At 47.5% G+C, this 23406-nt stretch overlaps 1 protein-coding gene across 1 annotated transcript in view; it reads left to right on the top strand.

Moving 5' to 3' along the window:
- Positions 1-18704, top strand: part of LOC119390564 (sodium/calcium exchanger regulatory protein 1) — a 40303-nt gene extending 21599 nt beyond the window's left edge. Inside the window, exons 2-4 of the mRNA XM_037658162.2 lie at positions 7625-7797; positions 17266-17364; positions 18006-18704. Coding sequence (XP_037514090.1) covers positions 7625-7797; positions 17266-17364; positions 18006-18056 — 323 coding nt within the window. The 3' untranslated portion in view covers positions 18057-18704. The remainder of the gene's footprint in view (positions 1-7624; positions 7798-17265; positions 17365-18005) is intronic.
- The last annotated feature ends 4702 nt before the right edge of the window (positions 18705-23406 follow it).

Genomic DNA, 23406 nt, shown 5'->3' with positions numbered 1-23406 from the left:
TGAGTCATTTAGTGAGTAGATTAAAAGCAGCGTAAGTTTGACTGTATCATAGTAAATTAACCTTATAGAATAGGAAAGAAAGCCACGCTTACATTGAGACGATTGGTAAGCCACGAAACGCTGAACAACGGATGGCTGGTGCCGTCGCCGCACCTTGTAGTTCGCGCATTTGATTGTCGTGACGTCACAGATCTTGACCACTTGTGCTCGGAATTACACTTTATGTACGTTAGTGAGTAGGTTGGTCCGTGTGCGTGTAATAGTCATACGTAAAACTGAAATATTTCGAAGACACGGAGGTGAATACCCCCCCCCCCCCCCCCCAACCTTCTGGTTACACCAGTGGTAGCCAGTTCCTGAAAAACAACTCGGCATAGCTTCTTCTTGAAATGTGCAGGGCTAAGTGTAATTCATTATGTGACTACTCGCACACACACAAAAAAAGCTGTCTATACGCCGAAGAACACAGTTTTACAGCATAATGCAGCGGACACCAGATCTGGAGATGCCAGGTGGTGGGGGAGCTTTTCTTTTTTTTTTTTATTTTGGTGTTGGACACGTCGGCTGCTGTGCCTTCCCGATTATATGCGCTCCGTGGTTCTTCGCGGGGCGAAAATGGCTGTAGTTTGACATGATCGCGGTCCGCAATGCTCGTTGGTTGGCTGCAATCTGAACAAGGCATTCAGGTCAGGCTGCTTGAAATGCGTGAGCCCCATATATATATATATATATATATATATATATATATATATATATATATATATATATATATATATATATACTTGCGTTGTCATTAAAGAATAGACTATGCATACACCAACTCTTACACAGCTTCGGATTATATTGTAGCTTCCGTCTCGAATTCGACGATGTCGCTCACAGAGCGCCCCTGGGACTAGGTGATGACGCATTGCTACGACGCGACTGCAAGCACGTATGCTGTGAATTTGCTGCGTATCAGTTAAGACGATGGGCGGGCTTAAGTAACTCGCGCATATTAAAGGAAAAAAAGAAAAGATCTCCAAACATTGCGGAAGTTTTTCCGCCCAGTGCACTCTTTGTGCAAGTAGAAAGAGCTCGGCGTATAAGCTCTTTTCGAGGGGGCAGCGCTTTCCGATAGGGTGCCCTGGTTTCTTCCTTTCAAGCTCTCGCGGAGCTCATTAGGCGGGCGCCCGGGCCGATGCAGCTGCGCCCACGTTTATGCAGCTGCGCACTATCGCCGTGTTGTATGCAGCGTACGCACGACGCTGTGTATATACCCTTTGCCTAGATAGCCTATACGTATAGGGACTTCCGTAAACAAAAAAAAAAAATCACAGCATATCCACGGAGTGAATGATGAGTGGGCGAAGCTGCGGAGGTTCATCGGTAAACCGTGAATCTTCCGTGAATTCTGCCCAGTACATCATCACCGACGTGAGATCGGGCGCGTTTATACTAAAGGTTCGATGAGTTATGACGACTTGCAGCGCACTTTAATTTTACATGTACGCTGTGAATTTTCATTGTTTAGAAAACCATTGCTTAGAAAACATCTGGCGTCTTTCGTTACGCAGCTGGCGTCTTTTCGTTTTGCTTTAGAAACATCTGGCGTTCTTTCGTTTTGCTTTTACAAAACATCTGGCGTCTTTTGTTGGTTTATTTCATCAATCAACGGCGTTTTGAACAAAATTTTTATTGTTTAATCACGCACAGGAGAAATCTCACCAGGCACTACCTTGGAGGTAAAGAATGGCTGCTAATGGGAATGAGAGACAGAAGAAGTCGGCTTTTAGCTAACGTTGCGAATTTTTTATTGTTCAACAACGCACAGGAAAAATCTCCCACCGGCACCACCTTGCAGGTCAAAGCGTAAGACTGGTTACATACTACGCTACGGACGAACGGGTGCCGCTATAAGGAGCTTCGCCCCTAAAAACGCAGGCCGTGTATGTGGGCTTCCTACCTTTGCGAAGGTCGCGTACGTTCCTTTCAGGTGTAGCGCCTGTAGTAAATGCATCGCCTGTGCGCGTTTGCTTTGTTTATGCGTAGTGCGAGCTCCTCGCGAAAACATATACTACGTAGTGGTCACTGAAAGACGCCGCCAGCATGTCTGCAGCCACAACGGCTTCGCGCCATAAGTTCCGCATATATATACACTGCGGCGGCCGATTCTCTCCCACGGTTAATTGAGCCGCTGTCTCTAACCGATGCTTTAAACCCATATAACCAGAGTTATGTCGGTCATATGCCCCTAGCAACGTGCGATCGCAGTATAAACAACCTGTTCAAACGAAATCGACAAACTTATTTTTTTTTTGCGGAATACTATCCAATTGACGACGAAAACCGGCGAAGGAAACAGCGGACGCATAAAAAGGCGACGGGCCAAAGCTCTCCTCTCGCCTCGATTTTCTGTGTCCGTTTTATTGGCTGTTTTTCATCGTCGATCACGCACCAACCGACCGAACTCTCGACATTGTTGATAAAAATCCAGGGTGATTAAGCTTTTCTTTTTGTCTTTTTACATTACACTAAGCGACAATTTTTAATGACACTAAGTGACACGGAAAGGCGGGCTAGTTGGTTTAGCTGCATGTTGAAAATTTGCGCAGACCACACGAAGACTCAATGAACGATCCCTGCATACTCTGTTCGTTGTCTTCGTGTGGTCTGCGCAAATTTTCCACTATATGTATCTAAAAGGTAACCCGGTAAAGCATTCGTTCGTAGATTCTACAATCGGTGAACTTTTCATCAAGTATAAATTCGTAGGAGGTCTCCCAGATTTATTTCTGTCGAACACGTGCCCCCCGAATGCTCGTGCTTGCAGTTGGCTGATGACGTCGAGGTGATTTAATGTGCGTGCTTCTCGCAGTGCGGCCGGTTGTCTTTCAAGGACTGTTTTTCCGATCGTGTAACGTAATGAATCAATAAGCGTGAAGCAGGTCGCCTTCAGGCGTTACAGAGAGAGTGCAATGTGGAAATTCTCGGTCCGTGTCCGATGGGGAAATCTTGCCCAAAGGTCGGGGAATACTCAAGTAGACAGTGTGCCGCAAACCCGGGGAATACGCAACTATCGCGCATTCTATAAGACTGCGCCTCCCCCCCTCGACTCTTTCAACGAAACGCTGTACAGACTCGCGCTAAGGGAATGTTCACGCGGCGATGACAACAGCGCGGCTCGATCGAGGAAGGCTTCGCGCAGCTGGCACTCGTCACGCCTCGACAGCTCTCGCTTTTCAATTGAGCTGTTTGCGCCTTTCTTTTGCGTGTCTTTACATCGCAACCGCGACCCCCCCCCCCCCCCCAACTGCTGTTATTATTTCAATGAGCGCGTACTGCATACCGCTAGTCGAGCTTGCATGACACATTTGCGAAGATATATTATTGCTTTGCAGACCCGCGTCTCTTTTTGACGTGGCGATTACATTGTTCTACGAGTGCTCCCCGTGTGTGCCGGAACTTACTTGCATCTTTAAGGCGCGTGGTTAAGTGTAGTACGTAACAGTATTCGTTCTGTTGCTGCAAGTGTTTTTTTTTTTTCTTCTCGTCCTTTGGCTGACCTTTGGCATCTGTAACGGAAGGAATATATATATATGGCGCCAACGAGACAAATGCAAGAAATGACGCGGGCGGGCGCTTACTGATAACTGATTCTTTATTGTAAGAACTATTCTTGTTTGTCTCGTTGGCGCCTTATTCCTACCGTTGACATGCACCAACTAGCCCAACAACAACAACAAAAAAAATTGTTTGGCGTCTGCGCTGGCATGGTCCAACGCTTTCCCCGCGATAGTGCCTTATCGTGGTCTTCCATGATGACCTTTCAGCATGGAAAGAAAAAGAAAAACATATTGACACGTGTATACACATAAACATGCACAAGTTCAGGCCGGTGCAATATTATGCTCGTTCAACCGTTCAACCCTTCTTGATGCCGCACTATGCGAACGTATCAATGTTTGTCCAGTTGCAGCAGCGCTCGAGATTGATCTATCTGCGCGTCGCGAGCGTCCTTTTCGCTAAGCGTCTCTCTCGAGGTATCGAGGCACGGCCATCTTTCTTGCCGGGAGGAGGCAGTATATATATCCTTACGGCAGTTACAGACCAACACAGTTTTTTAAATCTTGCATCTCTAAATAAATTCTACCCGCACTGCTATGCAGACCGTTGCCCGGGGTGCGGAAACTTTCACTTTATCAACGATGGAGTTCCGACCAGAGGGTTTACGGCGTCAGTCCCGTAGCTAAACGCGTTCTTCGTTCATACACGAGTTAGCGCAAGTGGTTACGCACTGAAGGACGTTCACTGCGCAATATGCAGGAAGAAGGGCGGAAACAAATACTGGACGGAACTTGCAGAGAGAATGTGCGAGGAGAATTGCGCAGGCTGCCTGTGGCTTCGGCCTTGCACGAATGTTTTGGCTAGTGCAGGAAGGGATACTGAACTTGTTGCTCCACTCGATAGGCTTCGAATTGACTACGCCCACCCTTTCCCACCACCTTTCTCTCTATTTCTCTGTGCACCTCCTCTCCACTATTTGTGTCACGTAGTCGCTGTTCTTGATACTGTGTCCGTGGAGGCTTTCCTATATGTTTCAGCTGTCGCCGCCCCAGTGCGCCACGTGCCTGCACGCCCGTCTGCATGCTTGCGTATGGTGCACGCGCTCCCGGTCTGTCGTGTATATATTTAGTACACGTTCAGGTGCTGCGGGGAGGCGCATAGACTTTCCCTCCGCGATGGCAGTCTCCTTCCCGGCGCACTTCGTTCCCACTTCATGTAGTCGACGTGCTTTCCGTTGCAACAGGAGGCCTGTTATCGTACGTGAGGGCCGGCCCTCCTTCTGTGACGCCCTCCTTCTTCCTGCATTCGTGGCCTTCGCACCGAATGCTGATGAGTGCCTGGCGACGCGGGTGTCGTGCTCGTCAGTACACGCGCAGATAACGCTTTGCCGTTTTCGCTGTGGTTCCAGCTACTAGCGAAGCTGTCTGGGTCGGTGCCCACGGAAAAAGCGGCGGTCGATCCTTTATCTTCGGGTGACAGACAAGCAGATTATACAGCGGGTTGTTGTTTGTGCCGATGCTGCGGATGCTGACGCCTTCGTCTTCGTTTTCACTCCCCGTTATCCGCGTTGGTCTGTTCCTAAGCGCCTTTGGATTCGACGTTGCTTCCTTGCCACGGGAGGTCGACGATAGCCTCCACGTGTTAATTTTTTCCAGGGCTTTTAACTTCGCATGAACGAAGATTAACAAAACAATCGTACTTATGCTTGGCTTCACCACGAAGTACGAACGCTATTTCCGTCACGGAAATGACGTCAGTAAAGGCCGTTAGTTCTCCCGCATCCACGGTATACATTCTAGACATTCTAGATACAGGCCTTTCTAGTTTCTCAACGAAATTTCGCATTAGGCTAAATTAATTGCACATAAATGATCGGTATATCAGTCGACGTTCCTGAAATCGATGCTGCACAGCTGCCGCGCCGCGATGCATGAAATCCAGAGATTCACGCGCAGGAACGTTTCGAAACCGCGACGTACACTGTGCGTACCGGTCGCATGACAAGATGCCCTTTCATGTCATTGTCCGAGCAACGGTACGGTGACATCTCGAATGCTTTGTCGCGTGCCCTAGCGTAAGATGCAGAAGTCGCGATGTATCGTCGCGTCGGTTCCCGAACGTCGCAGTGAGGCAATAGGGATGGAGCTATGGGTCGAGAAACACACCCGCTAACGACAGCGGTGGCTGCATGCTCGTGGCATTTTCGTCCGAGCGATTGTGCTTTCCTGCCTCGTGAAAGAACGCACGGACATATCGTGTTTCGCATCGAGAGGCAAAAAGAGGTTTATAGCAAATTGACGTACAACTGAAGATCTTTAATATTTTCAACTCCGTTTACAAACAGCCCCCGACGTCGTTCGTATAGAATTACTCGCATGTTTACACGAACATTCAGCCTTTCATTGCAAACCACGAGCAGGCATGGTCGTCGCTATGGCAAAGTACTCCAGCTCAATAAACGGACAAGGACGAGACGACGAGGACGTGCACTGTTCCTCGTCGTCTCGTTTCGTCCTTGTCTTTTCTGCTGCAGTATTTTGAAATTGTGCACGAACACGCCCAACTCGTCACTTTAATCATCGCAGCTCCGCATGAATTCTCACTAAGGTGATTAGCTACCTTTAATGGAACGAGCCGTGTCACTTGGCATTCAAGTCTCTCGGTGATTAGTCCGAGGGCCGAACGTTTCAGCGGTAACAGACCTGCGATTTCCAAGTCTGAGTAAGTCGCGCGTACTCGCACTGTACAGCGGTGCAGATTAGACTGCGGCTGCACCTTGAATGTTAGCTTGCATCCAAGCGCTAGCCACGCGAAGTTCGCGAGTTTGCGGTCCGGTGGCTATAAGTTAACAAGTATATGTTCTTGTTACGCGTTTGCGGTTTCGGTGGTGAAGAAACGGGGGCAGTGTACGTGCGGCAACTCACGATAGAAATTTCCCACGTATTCGTGAACGTCTCTTGTAGCATAGACAGAAGTTCAGGAGATGGAGGTTTGAAGAGATGAAAAAATTTTTTTTTTGATCAGGGGGTTGTAGAAACGTTTGATCCAACGATACCACCTCTTCAAGAATTTTTTAATATATTGTACCATAGAATACCTCAAGGGTTCTACCAATCAAGGAACCCAGAACGTGATCGGGTGGGTGACCTGCCTCACGTGTGCGCAGAAAGTGTTTTCTCCAAGTTCGCGGATAGACGCGGAGCTATCACGGTGTCTTTAGGCAGAACGTTGTGCCTTCGATCGGGCACTGCGTCTAGATGGGCACCAAAACTATCACGACCGTATTGTTCGTAGTTGTAGTCAATGTTATTACTTGCGCAACTCAACAGTGCGGTCACACATCCTAGACTCCCATGAAAATCCGGTACGGCTTACGTGGAAAAGTGATGGACAATCTCTCAAGTTTCAATGAAGCACTGAATCGATTGACAAGACTGCATAAGTTAAGATTCGATTAAGTTATTGTCTTCATAATTTCGCCTTCATAAGTTCATGATTAGAAGAAAACATGAAGCTAAAAATTTTTTTTTTTTTGCGCTTCACGTCGCAATCGCATATGCCGAATGTGAGTGTGTCGTCACGAATCTCAAATGTATTTTTCAGATCTTGCCTCATTCATTCGCTTGATAACTTTTCATGAAACTTACGATGCCAAGTATTTGGACCTCTCGGGACGCAACGTAATTACTTTCTCCCAATAAATAATTACGTAAGCCCTAGCAGCCGTCAAGATCTTTGCCGTCATGGAGATTCGAAGATTGCGGAAAATTGAAGGGTGCTGTCGTTACCTATATCTTATTTTCACGCGTTTCGTGGCTTATACCAAGCGTCTTTTCGTGGCAGGATAGGTAGTTTCTGATATTGCTATAGGGTAATTTACTAATACGAATCATAGTTATTTTAGTGTCCCTTTAATGTTTCGTCCTCGTGTTCAGCTGCAAGTGTCCTCTTTCTTGTTGGTGCTTGTATGCGGCTCAGAGTATAGTTTCTCGGCTAGAATTGCCTTTTTTTTTCCTGCGCCTTACACGGTCGGTATCCTGTGTGTGACTGTGTGTGTGTGTGTGTCTTTGATCGGCAGGTGTCGGTCTCGCGTGGCGCAAGCTTGGCCAGACGTCCAAGCCCACGGTTGAGATCAAGGTCGAGGGCGACGACTGGTCCATCAAGACTCACACCATCCTCAAGACGAGCGAGCTCAAGTTCACGCTCGGCAAGGAGTTCGACGAGGACCGCATGGACGGCAGCAAGGTCAAGGTATACGGCAGTTTTATTACAAGGAGCAACAACAGTCTATATATATATATATATATATATATATATATATATATATATATATATATATATATATATATATATATATATATATATAGCTTTGTTATTTCTGCATCTATTGGCTTGCTCTTCTGACTTCTACTAAGCGGCAAGCTCTTACAATTAAAAAAAAGCTTGCATAACAGAATCACCACGGGGTTTCGTGGATCGGCATGGGCTCGAGAGCATGCATAGGACCCATGCTACAGGAACTCGATATCGAAATACAGCAAAGGGTCGAATGTAATATATTTCTTGTATGTTGTTGTTGTGGACGTTGCGTGCATTTTAGCTGCTTCAACTTGCACAGGGCGTGAGGCTCCGGAGCTTTCTAAAACGTCCGTGCTTATTTTCACATTACGTAAATACACACGCACACATCGCTCCGGTGAGTGTATTCGCATGATTGGGTATAGCATCGGCCACTTCCCAAACTAAAAGCATCTTGCGTCGCTTTGTGTGCGTGCGTATGCGGGAGCATTATCTTTGCGCAACACTCACCGCGGTTAAATGGCCAAGTTGCGAGAGCGTGGTCGTTCTGGCCCACGGTATCTACTCGCGTACAACCTATACCGTATATACTCCTATACCAGCCCTTACCTTTGTCACTACCTCAAGTTAGCCAGTGTTTGCCTTAGTGTTGGCTACGTGTTCGCTAATGTGTGCGCCATCCACTGCTAAACAGCGGCGTTGGCTTCAATCAATCTTTACTCAATTTAATGATACAGTCGTATATACACAACCCGAGTTGCTTTCATAATGAACCAGTCCTTCCTTAATTTTTTTTTTCTTTTTCGTCTCTGACGCGTTTTCGCGAAGAGACGGTTCTACCTCAGGTGTGTCCACGGAGGAAAGGCTTATGCGCCGCTCACTCTTATTCAGTCGCGTGTGTCAGTATTTCTGGACTCTGGCGCGAGCCCTGCAGCTGCTTCCTGGTCTCTCGCTGCGCTCGGCGCTATTTATAGCGCTTCTTTAAATCACTCTGCCGATTCACGAGTCTGAGATGCTGTTTACGTTGCCGACCTTAGGTTAACTATAACCCTCGGGGTCTGTCTATGGAGGCATCAGAAGCTTGATCGGACGTCTATGTAAAGTAAACCTTATTGCCGCCGCGAGCAGAGTTCATGGGATAGTTTGCATGCTACTGGGTGGGATGTTTACGTAAGACAATTCGTGGCCGAGTTCGTGGCCCCTGTAGACCCCCGCGACTCATCAGCGTGACGTTTATCGAACCGGGAGCCAAATAAAAAACCGGGAGTCAAATAATAAGCGAGTCATTCGTCTGATGACCCGTTGTGAAGCGTCAGTGAAATGGAATTGCTATGTCTCACGGGAGGAATGCTCCTGTGAGCTCACGGGAGGAATGACCGCAACAGTCGCGTTGGGTATTAACCCGAAATGAGATTTTGTAGCGCGTGCAGGTGTGCGTGCCCTTGTACATACCTGACGCGTGTTTGTTTCGGAATGCATGCAGTGACTTATATCTTTCTACGTTGCTGTTTGTTCGTCCTTGGCGTATATTATGTAGGGGTGTTCCATAAGTGCAGATTTTGAATCAAAACTATGTCGAATGCATCTCAAGAAATGTTTAGGAAATGGAAAAGCAAACCTTTGGATACCGAACTGAGCCGAATACTTAAAAAAAATGGAAAGGACCGTCTTCACTATCCAGATAATGAAGACTTGAGAAAAAATACGAGATTCGAAGCATTAGTCCACCGCCTACGGCTTGGCACAGCATTTACGCGACGCTTCCTACACAAGATAAAACGTGCGTCTAGTACAGAATGTTCCTGCGGCCACCCTGACGAAGATGTACATCATCTACTTATCGAGTGCACAAAATATGAATCACAACGAAAAGTATTACGAGCAAGTCTGCTACTTTTAGATAGAAGGCCTTTCACATTGACGAAAATACTAGGTCCACGGCCAACGGCAAGTCTTCAGAAAAGAGCGCTTGTCGCCTTCAAGAAGTTTCTTGAAGAATCGAATATTTTATCGAAATATTGACCTACTGCGCACGATGTCGACTTCCCCTTCATAGTGAAGGAATTGTGTTATGTTTGTGATAGTGCGTTTGATTTTATGTGTCATCATTTGTGTCAGTGTGTTTTCCTGTGTTTGTCAAGCAATACAGAATATTTGAGTTTGAACGTATACAGGTGAACTGACTTTTCCATTTGAACTTGTCATGCAACACTTGTGTACATATGGACCTATTAGACGTATATGAACTGCCATGTGATGTTCGGCTGTGCGTATTTTCCTATGTGTTCTACTGTATTGCATTTTGTGCCCTTATTAATCTTGTTACTACATAATCTGTCTTCTAAGCGAGAAGGAGTAGCCGGTGCCACTATAATGGCACCAACCTCTCCTATTTCATCATTTCAATAAAAAAAGAAAGTTCGCTAAGCGATACGTAGCTTAATTTGCGATTACCAGTTTGCAGGAAGAAGCAGGTTTCGTCAGCTAACAAAATGTGCGCCTGCGTAGGCCTGCTGCCTACAGAAACAGTCTGTTTTCTTTCATTAATTTAACACCGCACATTAAAAGCTGTCTGGCTGCGTTTGTTTTCGCCGGATAATTAAGCATTTGGGAAGCCTTGTTACGTGGTATACTATTCGTCCACGAACGAATATCCCGAGATTTCTCGTATCACGTTGGCAACGAATACAACCCCGACAGCAGCGTGTTCGGTTCGCTTTTCGAAATTTCTAATGCGGATGGCATTTCTGTGCAAACACCATTACTGCAGGAAATTGCTCTTTGCTGGTCATCCTGTTTATTCCTTCTTATGATTCGCCTCGTCATTCCGTCGCATCCGGATTTGCGTTGCCGCCATCCCGAGGACCTGTGGGTTTCTACCTCAGCGTTCTTTTCTCTTTTTTTCGTTTTTTTTTTTGTTACGTGTAATATAGCGCACGACCCATCGCTCCTCGTCACGTTGTAGCCGCGGAGGTGCTCTCGACCCCCCCCCCCCTTTTTTTTTCTCTTTTTTTTTTTTTTTGCTAGAACGACGGCTATCCAATCGCGTATTCGCACGACAGTATTCTGCTGCCCGCTCATACGTGAAGCGTCGTCGCCCGAGGCGCTCACTAAGGCTGTAAAACGGCCACCGAAGCGTGGTCCTCCTAAATTTAGCTCGTCAGAGGGGTATGATAAGAAGCGGCGGTGGCGTAGCTTTATGGTTTCTTTTTGATGACACTATAAGTTTTGTCGGGTGGCTGACAACGTCTTCTAGTGACTCCAAGGGTACACGATCGCCAATGAGACCAATTAAAAAGTTTTTTTTTTTTTAAGCTCTCTTACAGACATTTCCATGTGGGCTCCAGAATGCTATCTCGAAAACTCGTTGCCGCCACAGTGACCCAGTAATATGTTATGCTGCTCGGCTGCTGACCCGCGAGACGCCGATTCGATGCCGGCCGTGGCGGTGGCATTTCGATGGAGGCGAAATGACAGAGGCCCGCGTGCTGTGCAATTTTATTCCACTTTGAAGAACCCCACATGGACGAAATTTTCCGGAGCCCCCCACTGCGGTCTCTTTCATAAAGCGAGTTTCCTTGGCGAAATAACACCCCCGTCACCCCGCCACCCACCCAAGCCAACCAACCAATCTAGACAGTTTGATGGAGGGTCTCGTTTTTCCTTAGCTTCGACGTTAAGTAGCCTTAGCTAGCAGCTCGCATTACATGGCGAAAATAAGAAAGCTTTAATTTCATCGCCTTTGCTTCGAAAGTGATGTTCATGACTGGTCTCTGTTATGTTATGACCGAAATATTCGTTCTTTTTGACGCTTCGTGGGGTTCTGCAAACTCCTCGCCAGCACCACATCTCAAAAGAAACTAGCAATGCCTGAGTCAACTGTGAAAGCCAGGGTAATTAATTTAACGCGTGCCTCACACTCTAGCTTGTTGCGTTGAAAGAACTCTGGTCCCCTATTGTATAGCCTAGTGCATTACTATGTGTGAGGCAAGCTTCGACTTAAAGAGTTTCATAGAGCGTAACACGCTTATGAACTTCCTTTTTTCGCCAATGAAGCAGAATTAAGTTTAAACGAATGCTTCGCCGCTGCAACAGATTTATAGAGTCCGGCGAAACTTGAGATGCACTTGAGTAAAAAAGAAAACCCGTAGATACGGATCCTCACGCCTAGTGTCCAATTTTTCTCGTCCCATCCGTTAACGTCGTCGGGGGTTCGCCGTGCTTTTGTGCACGCGTCACTCCGGCAGACTCTCCTCCTACTTTACGTCATCCACTTGGACCACGCGGTCGCTGGTGTCATTACTCATCGAGCCCTTGTCGTCCATCGCCTCTAGCCACGCACACCGACGCCTCCCATCTGCTCGAAGTACAATAGGGAGGGGTGCACACCGCATATACTGTCGCACGTTGGTCTTTCAAACTTCAATCTAGGAGAGCGCGGGATCGCAACGTCGCCGTCGATTGTGTGTGTGTGTGTGTGTGTGTGTGTGTGTGTGTGTGTGTGTGTGTGTGTGTGTGTGTGTGTGTGTGTGTGTCTAGGGGGTGCGAGCGAGTGCGCAATCTTTCTCAAGAAGACGTGTACAATGGAAGACGGGGGCGGAGTCCTCGTCGTCTCCGCCACCACGACCACCGGAATATCCTTCCAGATTTTCTTTCATTTCATTTCTTTCTCAACGTACGTCCATTGTGTTCCACTTTCTCTAGGGCACTTGCTCGTGGTTGGTGCGTGATGGAGACTTCTGTGTCCCCGACGTTCGATGAGAGGGCAGATTCTGCGAGGCCTGTGGAAATCTACCCGCCACAACTGTTCGTTGCTCCCTTCCTCCTCGGTTCGCGACCTCGAGCGATAAGGAGAGGACGCTTGGGTGGGCGTTTTTTCACTTTTGCCGCTCGACTATCTTATTCCGGGAACGGCGACGGCGGCGGTGGTGTGGATGCTGACGCGAGCGTGTCGCCCGAACCGCGTGCCTCTGTACGAGTCGGGGGGGCGTAGGCATCGAGTGCTCGCGCGCCCGCTTATCCTACATGCGTCTATTACTGGGTGCTTCTTTAGATAACGTACTCTGCTGACTGTCAGGGCGGTGGGTGTCTTCGTCCCGCGGTTATCAGGCCTCTAGATGCTTGACGAGCGCAGTACCGGTAGGCGTGAATGACACTCGTAACGGCGCATATGCTAAGCTTCTTAAGCGTCCTTCTCGGCCTCTTGTCGCACTGATAACGCTAGTGGTGTGCCTTAATACCTAAGCATTCAGTGAGAGTGCCCCCAGTTTTCTTCTTGCTTTTTTTTTTGTACGGTCGCGTTGTCTACCGTAACGTCAGTCTTCAGACGGACAAAATGATGGGATGTTTTGCAATAGGTCATACTTCAACGTTCAGCAGCGACCACAGTTCGCCGTAGAAACATGGCGTCGTCTGAATGCGCTCGTGAACTCCTCGTGGCACGTGCTCAAGTAACGCTGCGCGGGAAGTGCGCCGTCTGTCCAATCACGTCCACTGATTCAACCGGACACACTAGAAGAAAATTACCAGTTGCTTTCTTTCCCCTCTGTTGTGTACACTATTCTTTTAGGCGGTGCCTGCGATGCACGAAAACGAAAAGTAAACTTTAAACGAAAGAGCGCCATAAAATGGTCTAACTTTATGGGCAGTACGCGTCCTCTGTGTATATACGTCGCTGGATTCCCTCGCTGCTCATCCCGCTCGGCCTATTTGCTCGAGCGTTGTCATGTTCGTACTCCCGCTGGCATGTATGTGGTCGATGGGACGCCATTGCATGCAGGAATATACAGACGGAACACACTTCCAGCATGTACATTTCGTTCACGCGATGTATTTTGCATGCTACGCGATTACCCATGCGACATATGCTCAGGGCCATGCACCGCCGTTGGCGAGAGAAAAAGAAATGTTGCCGTAGAGGCGGGTAACTTGTCTCTCGCAAAAAAAAAAAGAAAAGAAAAAAAGAATGCGCGCCACGTGCTGGCGCAGCTGTGTAAGCGTATATCTGTGTCATTTTCCCCGCTATGCTTTTCTTTTTTTTTTACGCAGAGTTTTTTTCGTTGATTTCCTCGTTCTCGGTTGTTCTTCCTTGCCTCGTTCGGCACCGCCATCAGCCCGCTTTACTTTGCCTTCGCGTTTGCAGATTTTTACCTGACTCAATGCCAAGTACTGCTTACGTATGTCATCCCGGCCGTGGCAGGGTTACCCAGTTAAGTTGCCATTGCGTACCGTTCTTGGTATAAAAAGTTGCAGACACGCTAGTGCTTGTCATCTGTGAGCACTTACATTCATTTTTTTTTCTCCTTGCGTTATTTTCACTCGCTCTACTCTACATTTCGGACGTATCTCGTTTCAGCGCATTTAGTATCTGTCGACGTCACCAAGGGCCCGACATCGGTTGGCGAATGGAGGACTCCATTGCTTACTTTTGCCAAGATAGCTAGGGTTGTCATGTGCAAACCATCAGTATATAAGGGGCAGCCCATACAGGGTCCTTTATATGGAGGAATGGCAGTTTGAGATATGTAAAATTTTTTTATTGCCGCCGTAAGTTCCCACACTCCACATCTCAATATATCGTGCGGCGCCGAATGATCGCTGCGTACGCACATTCAACCGTGCAAGCTTTCGTGGAACTCTGTGCGAGTTACGTCACCCCACAGATAAGCGGGTGCCCTGCTTCGAGTTTATTCGTCCACTTTATCGACGTACCGAGGACATTCTGCTTCGCGTAAGCCCTTTTTCAAAGTACTTTGCGGAATGGTTACGCAACTGTATGAACGAGTGTGCATCCGTCTATAGCCTTTTCACTTCTCTCACTTCTGATATTGTTATCAAAAGCATACGCTGATAAGATGCACACCTTGAGACTCATTTTCCTAGCTTGCTCAAGGCCGGCAAGATATCTGTGGTTCGTCTTGGCTAAGACCGGAAACCCTGTAACGTCAAGTGGTCAGCTAATGCTCCGGTCGATAGTATCTTGGTGTGACGTCTTGGGAAAGTAGTAGTGCACCGTAGGTATTCTTTTATAGGTTTTTTTATTTGAAAGTTCCCTGGAATTGTGCGTGGTCCTGTACCTTGCAGCTGATTTGTGCTGTTCAATATCGGGGATGGCACATCCGAGCCGAACTTACGAGCTGCAATGAGCCATAAGCATGCAGAGAACGCGCACACGAGTGAAAGCTTGCCGTGCTTGCAGCACGTAACTGAAACATATTTCGCAATTCATTATGGTCAGATAATACGTGTATAAACGAAAATTTTTCATTTATCACCTGCTTTGAAAGTTCCGCTCTCCAGGCCCGACAGTTTATGTAACGAACTTCTTCAAGCTGAGCCAAGTAACCTATATTAGCCAACTTTGGTTACCGGAGTACGGCGGAGGCAGGCGTTAAAATGCATACACTTTGCATTAGCTGCAACTGAAACGATGAATCAGCCAAACCCAAGGCCCTTCAGGAACACTTCTACCCTCGTACCCTCGTTAGCCTCACAATATTCATTTTCCGATCTTCATCTCATAAAGATATAATACATGGGTCAGTCCTTGGGACAATGGTTGACAAAGTAACAAGTATACAACAGATGTATAGTAGCATAGGAAAAGAGAGTACTCGGAGGACTTCTTAGCGCGGCAGCATTTGGAAATGGGCTTCTAATAAGACTAGCATTAGTATTGAAGATTGCGATCAGTACACCAGGGTATTTATTGCTGGTGTAACTCTGCTCGCGTGCCTGCGTGAGTGTGCACTGCTCTCTCGAACGCCGCCGCGTCAAGTGGACTCGTCGGTTCATATTTTTTCCGTCCAAAGAGATCGGCTTGCCGCCGCCCGGCGATTGCGGACATGCGACCCCTTCTTTGTCGGACATTCTGGAGTACCGCTCTCATTTTCCTATCTGGCGCGGCAGAGATAAAAAGAACAGAAACGAAAGCGACCGCGCACGTCTCCATATTACCAAAGAGAGAAAAAAAAATGGCGGCGATAGCGGGGTCACAGTATCCGGCTTCCGCGAACAATGGGCCATTGTTAATTTTCCCTCCATGTGGCACGTCTACCGCTCGACAAGGACCTTGAGGACGCTCTTAATCTGTCATTGCCGGTCTGATTTTTTTCCCCTGCCTGAAAGATAACCAGATTGAGTGCGAACGCGTACGCCATGGGGTGCGTAATTATTGTTTCTTTAAGTCCGCTTCAGGACAAACTCCTTTCCCAACGATAGTTATCTTTTTTTTTTTTGTTGGGTCAGCTGTCATCTGTTCTGTGTGCGCAAATTGCCTAATCTCACCGCGCCACTCTAAAATCTCCGGCCCTCGAGTTAAGCCTAACCGACCACGTTGGCTATCTGGGTGGGTTGTCTACGTAGTAGTAATGACTTCGCGGGCCGTTCCTTCAAGTTGGATATCTTGTGAAGCCACTCTTACAGATCAAGAGAAAAAAAAATGTGTCGCTCGGTGCAGTTTTTTTTTTCTTTCCACCCCGTTTTTAGCTGCAGTCCTCGAATTTTTGCGGGTGCAGGCTTCTTGAGAAAGGAAAGTGAATTACGAGGTGCCCCTCGATACTCGTGATGCCAGCGAGCGACTGATATCGATTGTCGCTCTTTTGCTTGCAAGAGATTTTCTTTTACTGTTTGATATAAGGATTTATTTGCATTGAAGAAAATAAATGGGCACATGATCTCATGGTTGGTTGGGGGGGGGGGGGTGTAAATATTGTGACCGGGGGAGGGTGTAACATTAACTAGTAACCACCGAGATAATTAATGGCTCATGGTCATCAAAAAGACCTCTGCGTGCGATGGTGGTCTCACATATAGTAGTGAGCCAGCTATGCTCGGGAATTACAGATGTGAAGCTTCTGCGTTAGGAAGCACCGCCTTACGTAAGAATCGCGTTCACTGATGTCTAAAGCCGGAGTCTTACCGAAACTTCTTACCGAAATGAAGGCGTTTTAGTCAGTTCGAAAGTTAACACGCAAAAAGTTATTTGCTAATCAAGTCAGCCGCTTGTAAGTCCCCGCTTTAATGCTCCGTATGTATTCGGTCGTATTAGTTGATTGGGCAGACTGTTTTTAGCTTTGAACCTTAGTCAAGTACAGTAAGGATGAAGAAAGAAAACGCGAACATGCGGCATCTACATTCTTTGTTTCGCATTGATTTTCATGCGGCTGTAGCCTGGATGGCGATAAAAAGCTACTAGTCATCCCATATGATACAATCAAGAACCATCTAGCATCTTTTTATTGCCACCAAAGTCAGACCGCCCCCCCCCCCCCCCGTACTTGTTCTTCAACGCGGGGACTAATGGTCTGCCTAATATGTATTATGTTTGCACTTGGAAAAGAAAGCTGAATGCAACGTACGTTATTGAGCGTTTAATACATGCTCCGCATTTTTCCACTTCTCTTTTTGTTGCCTACGCAGTCTAAGGTGACGCTTGAGGACGGCAAGCTTGTTCAGAAGCAGTCCGGTGACAAGGAGGTGACCATTGTCCGGGAGGTCAAGGACAACCAGCTCCACGTGGTAAGGCTTCTTTTGAACGCGCTGTTAAGCCGAATATTACGTTGTACGAGCACGTTACGTTTATGCAGTAGCAAAGCGACTGACTTCACCGCATTAATATGCCCTTGTAAGCCTGAAAACACGCAAAAACGAAACTTTACTGGTGTCGATGGCGACAGTGGTGAAATTACCATGCAAGCTGACCGCAACGGCCATGAACCTTGCTTGAACAGCGTTTAATGTCTGTTATTTTTCTTTTATTCCGAGGGTTCCACTGAGCCTTGATATCTTTTTTTTTTCTAGGGTAGAGTTTGCGGAATAAACAAGAGAAAAGCGAGATCTGTGACGTCGCAATGTCGTATGGACATCTCGGCATGAAATTGGAAGGAAAGAGAGGGATGTTTGGCGTATTATTTTCAGATGAAAACGTGCCGCCTTGTAGATCGGAGTAAATTTCACACAAGTAAAACGGTGAATAATTGTAGTTACTGCAGGGCGGCATGCTCAAGACCAAAGCAATTGAGCACTTGTTGCTTAGGTTCCGTGAAGTTATGTGCTTTGCGCATACTATGGAGAACTGTCGTGCACTGTTGCGTTCCGTGTGAGTCTGCACTCGCTAGTTAGAACATGTTCTCTACACCTCGCCTTCTCAATGCTCGCAGGTCTGCTCCATCGACGACGTCGTCTCCACCCGCAAGTACCTGAAGGAGTGAGCTCTGATCTCCTTTTAAACTTAGGGCCGCTGGCCCGCGCCCCGGGTTCGAGGCTGTGGACGAGGAGGTTTCTTGGCTCACTCTGTTTGTACCACGGTGGACCTGACTCTTCGTTCGCCCTCTCCCGGTTGTGTGTGTGGGGTCTGTCGCGGCGTCAAGCTTCCACCGGGGACGACGATGGTTCCAGCTGGGGCCCATCCAACAACGAAGTCTTGTCTGTCTTCGAGCTTTGGTGAACCCCGCGGGGCTGCCCGCGTCTCGCCACCAGTTCCAAGTTTTTGTTTTTTTTTTTGTTTCTGCTGCCCAAAGACAATCCACGTCAACCCACCTCGACTATCGTTTTTTTTTTTTTTTCTCGTCTTGTGTTTTCCTCCTCCCCGTGTAAAAGCTGAGTTAAAAAGTTTCGTGTTTGTGCAGTTGTACATTCGCGTATGAAAGGGCCAAAATAATTTTAAAAGTTTACTGTCATTCTTCTTTCGAGAAATTTGCTGTACCGTTTTCGTTTCGCCACTCGCGACGGTCCACAGAGTGGATCCGCGTTCGTGTTACTGTTCATTCCTTTGTCCCTCTTTGTACCCGAAGAGATTTGCCTGTGTCGAGTACGTTTTTTTTTTCTTGAACAGATCAAATAAATGGCTTTTTTTGATACTCTTTGCCTTCGTCAATTCGCAGGAGTGAGTTTCAGTTTCACCTTTCTTAAACGACTGTAGACGTATGACATGAACGTAATGGGTAGCTACGCATACCACTTTGCGTCCGTTCACTCAAAGTATCTGTTCTGGACACAAAAAGGAATAGCCTGCACAACATGACACACACACGAGCGCGCACACACCCACCTGCGCTCGTGTGTGTTTGGTGTTGCGTGTGGGTCGGTTGCGCAGGTTGTTCGTTTTCGCGTTAAGATGCACCAACTCGCCCAACAAGTTCTATCTGTTCTGTGTTAATCTTACAATTCCCTCACGCGATGAGCTAAATTACTCAAGATGAAAGGCTTGTTTCAGTGCATGTTTTTACTTCCTTTGAGCCACTGATGACCCTCCTTTTACTGGTGTCCATCATGGATAAATTTTCTTAGTGTATTTATAAAACACGAGAATAAGACAAGGCCAACTATGCGCATATTTCTAGATAAATACTTGCAGACTGAAACGTAACAAGTTGTATGGTAGCAGCGCCGTCTACACGCTATCCAAGAATTCTGTTCATAATGCGAATTTCTGAATGTATCGTTTTTTTAATGCAGTGGTCTGGCGTCGAAGCATAAGAGCACTGAATTTCCCTTTCAGATTTCGTTTGCGCTGTTTAGTATTCGCAATGACCAATGTTTAATATTCGTAGCGAACTATAGGTGACTTGAGGGATAATCTAAGATGGCTGGAAGAGGGTCAACCCTTCTGCTAGTATAGGGAAAGATAGGACGAGCGGACGCAAGCCATGTGCCGCTTTCACCGGATATTCATGAGCCGTGCTAAAGTTGATATCCGACCAAAATACTTCCCAAATCGCAGAAAGCGCTGAATGCTCGACACCTCGTTTTTGGCCGCGGTATGAAAGGTTTTATATTTCAGCTCTGTGACCGTGCATGAACGCTGCTTTGCGAAATCCTGTGCGTGCTACAGAAAACCGCGTGAATGAGAACTGACGTGTGAACTGGTCGGCACTCCGAGGTACATATCGAGCCTGCCTGGTGGATTTGCTGCATTACAAGGCCGCTAGCGAGTAACGCCATCCTAGCTGCACGGGCCCGGTGGTTCACCTGACATCAACTTAGTGGCGTGACAGTCTATGTGCATTGCGAAGAGTTGCCATGTCAGCTTTTCCCGAGCCGCGAGAGCATCGTCAAGTGAGCTTCATCGAGAGTTGAGAAATCGTACAGGGAATGTCGGTAGAGCCAACGAGAGAGGTCCTCTAGCTGAAACGTTGATTCTAGCGGCATTTGTTTTGCGTGTTCTCACGACTTCAAGCCTCAATCTTACCCTGAACTTTTTGCACTCGATAGGGAGAGGTGGCTCTTTGGTTAGCGAATAGCGATGCTTCATTCTTATTCATGTGGTGAAGATGCCAGCTCCTTACTGGCGTTTTGGATTAGTCGCCAAAGTTATGGCCGCGAAACAGACTTAACACATCCGCTTTAAATCGCGTTGCTTCTTAATTTAGCGATATAGCCGGCGTGCCTACTGTTGAAGCGGGTTATGCTACCAAGCAACACGGCCAATCTTGCCACAACGTTCTGTTAGTTTCCAAAAACCACAGACCAGAATGTTTATGGCCCGTACGAGGCAGCCACCATTAGCGGAGAGAAGCGGTCTATGGTACCCCGGAAAAATTTATTCTACACTGTAACTACGTAACAAGGAGCAAACTTAATGCCAAATATAATGCTTTACAGAAGATGTTCATGGTGAAGATGAGCAGCGCGAAGCACAGAAGTGCAGAAGTGCACGCAAGGAGGGACTGAGGAAGCGAAAGAGTGACGAACACGAGCCTCTCTCGCTTCCTCGGGAAAGAAGGAAAAGAGAGAGAGAGAGAAGCAAGGAAGAACAGGGAGGTGAAACAGACGTACGTCCGGTTTGCTACCCTGCACTAGGGGAGAAGGGAAAAATTATACACAGAAAGAGGCCTGTGGCGCGGGGCCAGCTTGTTATGCAAGTCCCATCTAGCAGTGCTGGCTACCCTCAGTCCAGGACACCACACGCAGTTGCCGCCGTGCGTGCCCTGTCGATCAAACTGATCTCATAGTCAAGGCTACCGCTGGGGCCAGCAACTCCTCCCACCGCTCCACACTCGCTTCGTCAATGGGAGGTAGGCCGGGTATGGCCCGGAATGTCCGCATTGGTGTTTCTCGGAGCACCATGGGCAGCGCGCAGGATATTCCGTAGGGTGATTTTATTGAAGAAATGTAAGTTTGGGTAGGTTTCGGTCTGGGTTAAGCGCCAGCTGACAGCTTCCTCCTTAGTGAGCTTCTTGTGGGGGAGGGAGTAGATACGCCTGAGTTCCTTGTAGTAATTTATATGGCCGCATATTTGCACGGGACCGGGATAGGCTCCTCCGAGGCAGGGTCACAGCGTGCTTGGTCTGTTGTGTACCCTCGAGCCACCCTGTCTGCCTCCCAGTTTTTTTCATTCCCATGCGACCTGGCGTCTGTATTATCCGGTGCCGGATTTCTTCGTTGCCTGCACTTCCGCACTTCTGTGCTTCGCGCTGCTCATCTTCTTCGTGAACTAAACCAGTTCGCCCACATCGCCATTCTTATACATATGGCGCAACGTAACTATAGAATGCAGTACAAAAGCAGCTGCTCGCGTATGCGGAGGCTGTTTGCAGTGCACGTAGACACTGAGCTGACTGAACGCGCATTTCATCGATATTTGTTATTTGCAGTGCGTAAGATGTCATGTTTTCTACGTGCATAAGATATACGTATCAGCACGTGCGCACACATGCCCGTGCGCGTCTACAAGGAAGTACAGCGGGCTGTGACTTCCTCGACGCCTTCCTCCTGGACCAGGTTACATATTCAAGCAACGAAAGTTTTGAAGATCAATTGATGACCAGCAGAACATTGACACACCTGTCCTGTAATACGCAACTATACATCTTGAATGCAAGAGCTTGGGATTTAGCTTGAGATTTAATGATTGAAGGCTGGCAAAAAAAAAAAGAAGATAGGCGATAACCGTTTGGGGCCCCTCCTCCAGGTCTTCACTGGCACGAGCGCCTCGCTGGGTTTGGTCAAGAGAGCCAATTGGCTGTCCCGTGTGCCGTCCGCAAACCATAACTACCTCCCACTGCCTTTTGATTCGTGATATCAGAAAAGATGATCCTAGTTCTTGGAGATTAAGAGAGTGAGCCCTAGGGTGCCGACTGTTAATTTGAGGGCGAAAAAAAAAAAAGAAAAGGCCCCAGCGTGATACCCCGGCGACCTCCCAAGTAGGATAGTCTTAAGTATATTTCAACTTCGAGAGCGGTCATGAGCAAAGGAGGCAAATTCATCTAGGAGGACGCCTCCTGAGTTCAGAAAAATGGTTTTGCATGTTGAGTCCTCATCCCAGTCATGACTGTGAAGGCCACCTTTCAGACTTTGCCAGTAAGCGACGCTTGTTAGATGTCCTCTGTACGTCTCCACTGAAATGCGGGATGTGTGGATTCTTTAGGACGTCAGTAGAATATATTGTGTTGTCTGGATGACTACCAGTCACTAAACACGGCTGTTTTGCCACACTATTTGGCATAAACACTCTGCATAATATCGAAACCTGCCGTTGGTCTTCAAGTATACATCCTCAATGACTCGCTGAAAGCCATATTCACCGTAGTTAAATAAAGGACACTGTCATCAATTACATTCCCGGCCCCAAGCACAAGGGGTTATCATCAGCCTGACTATGCCCACTGCAGAGCAAAGGCCTTTCCCATGTTTTGCCAATAAACCTGGTCACGTGCTTGCAGCAGCCATGTTATCCAATGACCAGCGGTTATCTTACGTTCGCGCTACATGCCCCGCCCATGCCCATTTCTTCTTTTTGATTGCGACTAAGATGTCCTTCTTTGTAAGTCTCCAGGTTTCTGCTCCGTAGGTAAGTACCGGTAAGATGCAGCTGTTATATACCTTTATATACCTGTTATATACCTGTTATATACAAAGAGGGTTCAACTTAAATTGAGGACGACGCAGCGAGCGATGGAAAGGAAAATGATAGGTGTAACCTTAAGAGACAGGAAGAGAGCACAGTGGGTCAGGGAACAAACGGGGGTTAAGGACATCATAGTTGAAATCAAGAAGAAGAAATGGATATGGGCCGGGCACGTAGCACGTCGGCAGGATAACCGGTGGTCATTAAGGGTAACTTACTGGATTCCAAGAGATGGCAAACGCGTGAGGGGGAGACAGAAAATTAGGTGGGTAGATGAGATTAAGAAGTTTCCAGGTATAACGTGGCAGCAGAAAGCATGGGACCGGGTTGATTGGCGGAACATGGGAGAGGCCTTTGCCCTGCAGTGGGCGTAGACAGGCTGATGATGATGATGATGAAGATGTCCTTAACACCCGCTTGTTCCCTGACCCACTCTGCTCGCTTCTTGTTCCCTAAGGTTACACCTATAATTTTCTTTTCTGTGGCTCGTCGCATCGTCCTCAATTTAAGTTGAACCCTCTCCGTAAGCCTCTGCGTTTCCGTTCCGTAAGTAAGTACCAGTAAGATGCAGCTGGTATATGTACCTTTCTCGTGAGGGATGGCGGTAAACTACCATGCATGGTTTGGGAATGCCTGCCGAATGTGATCCACCCCATTCTTATTCTTCTAGTTATTTCAATCTCATGGTTCGGCTCTGCGGTCGCTACCTGTAC

Source organism: Rhipicephalus sanguineus, chromosome 4, assembly GCF_013339695.2.
Source record: "Rhipicephalus sanguineus isolate Rsan-2018 chromosome 4, BIME_Rsan_1.4, whole genome shotgun sequence".
Taxonomy (NCBI): Eukaryota; Metazoa; Arthropoda; class Arachnida; order Ixodida; family Ixodidae; genus Rhipicephalus; species Rhipicephalus sanguineus.
This window is presented reverse-complemented; position numbering and strand designations above follow the sequence as displayed.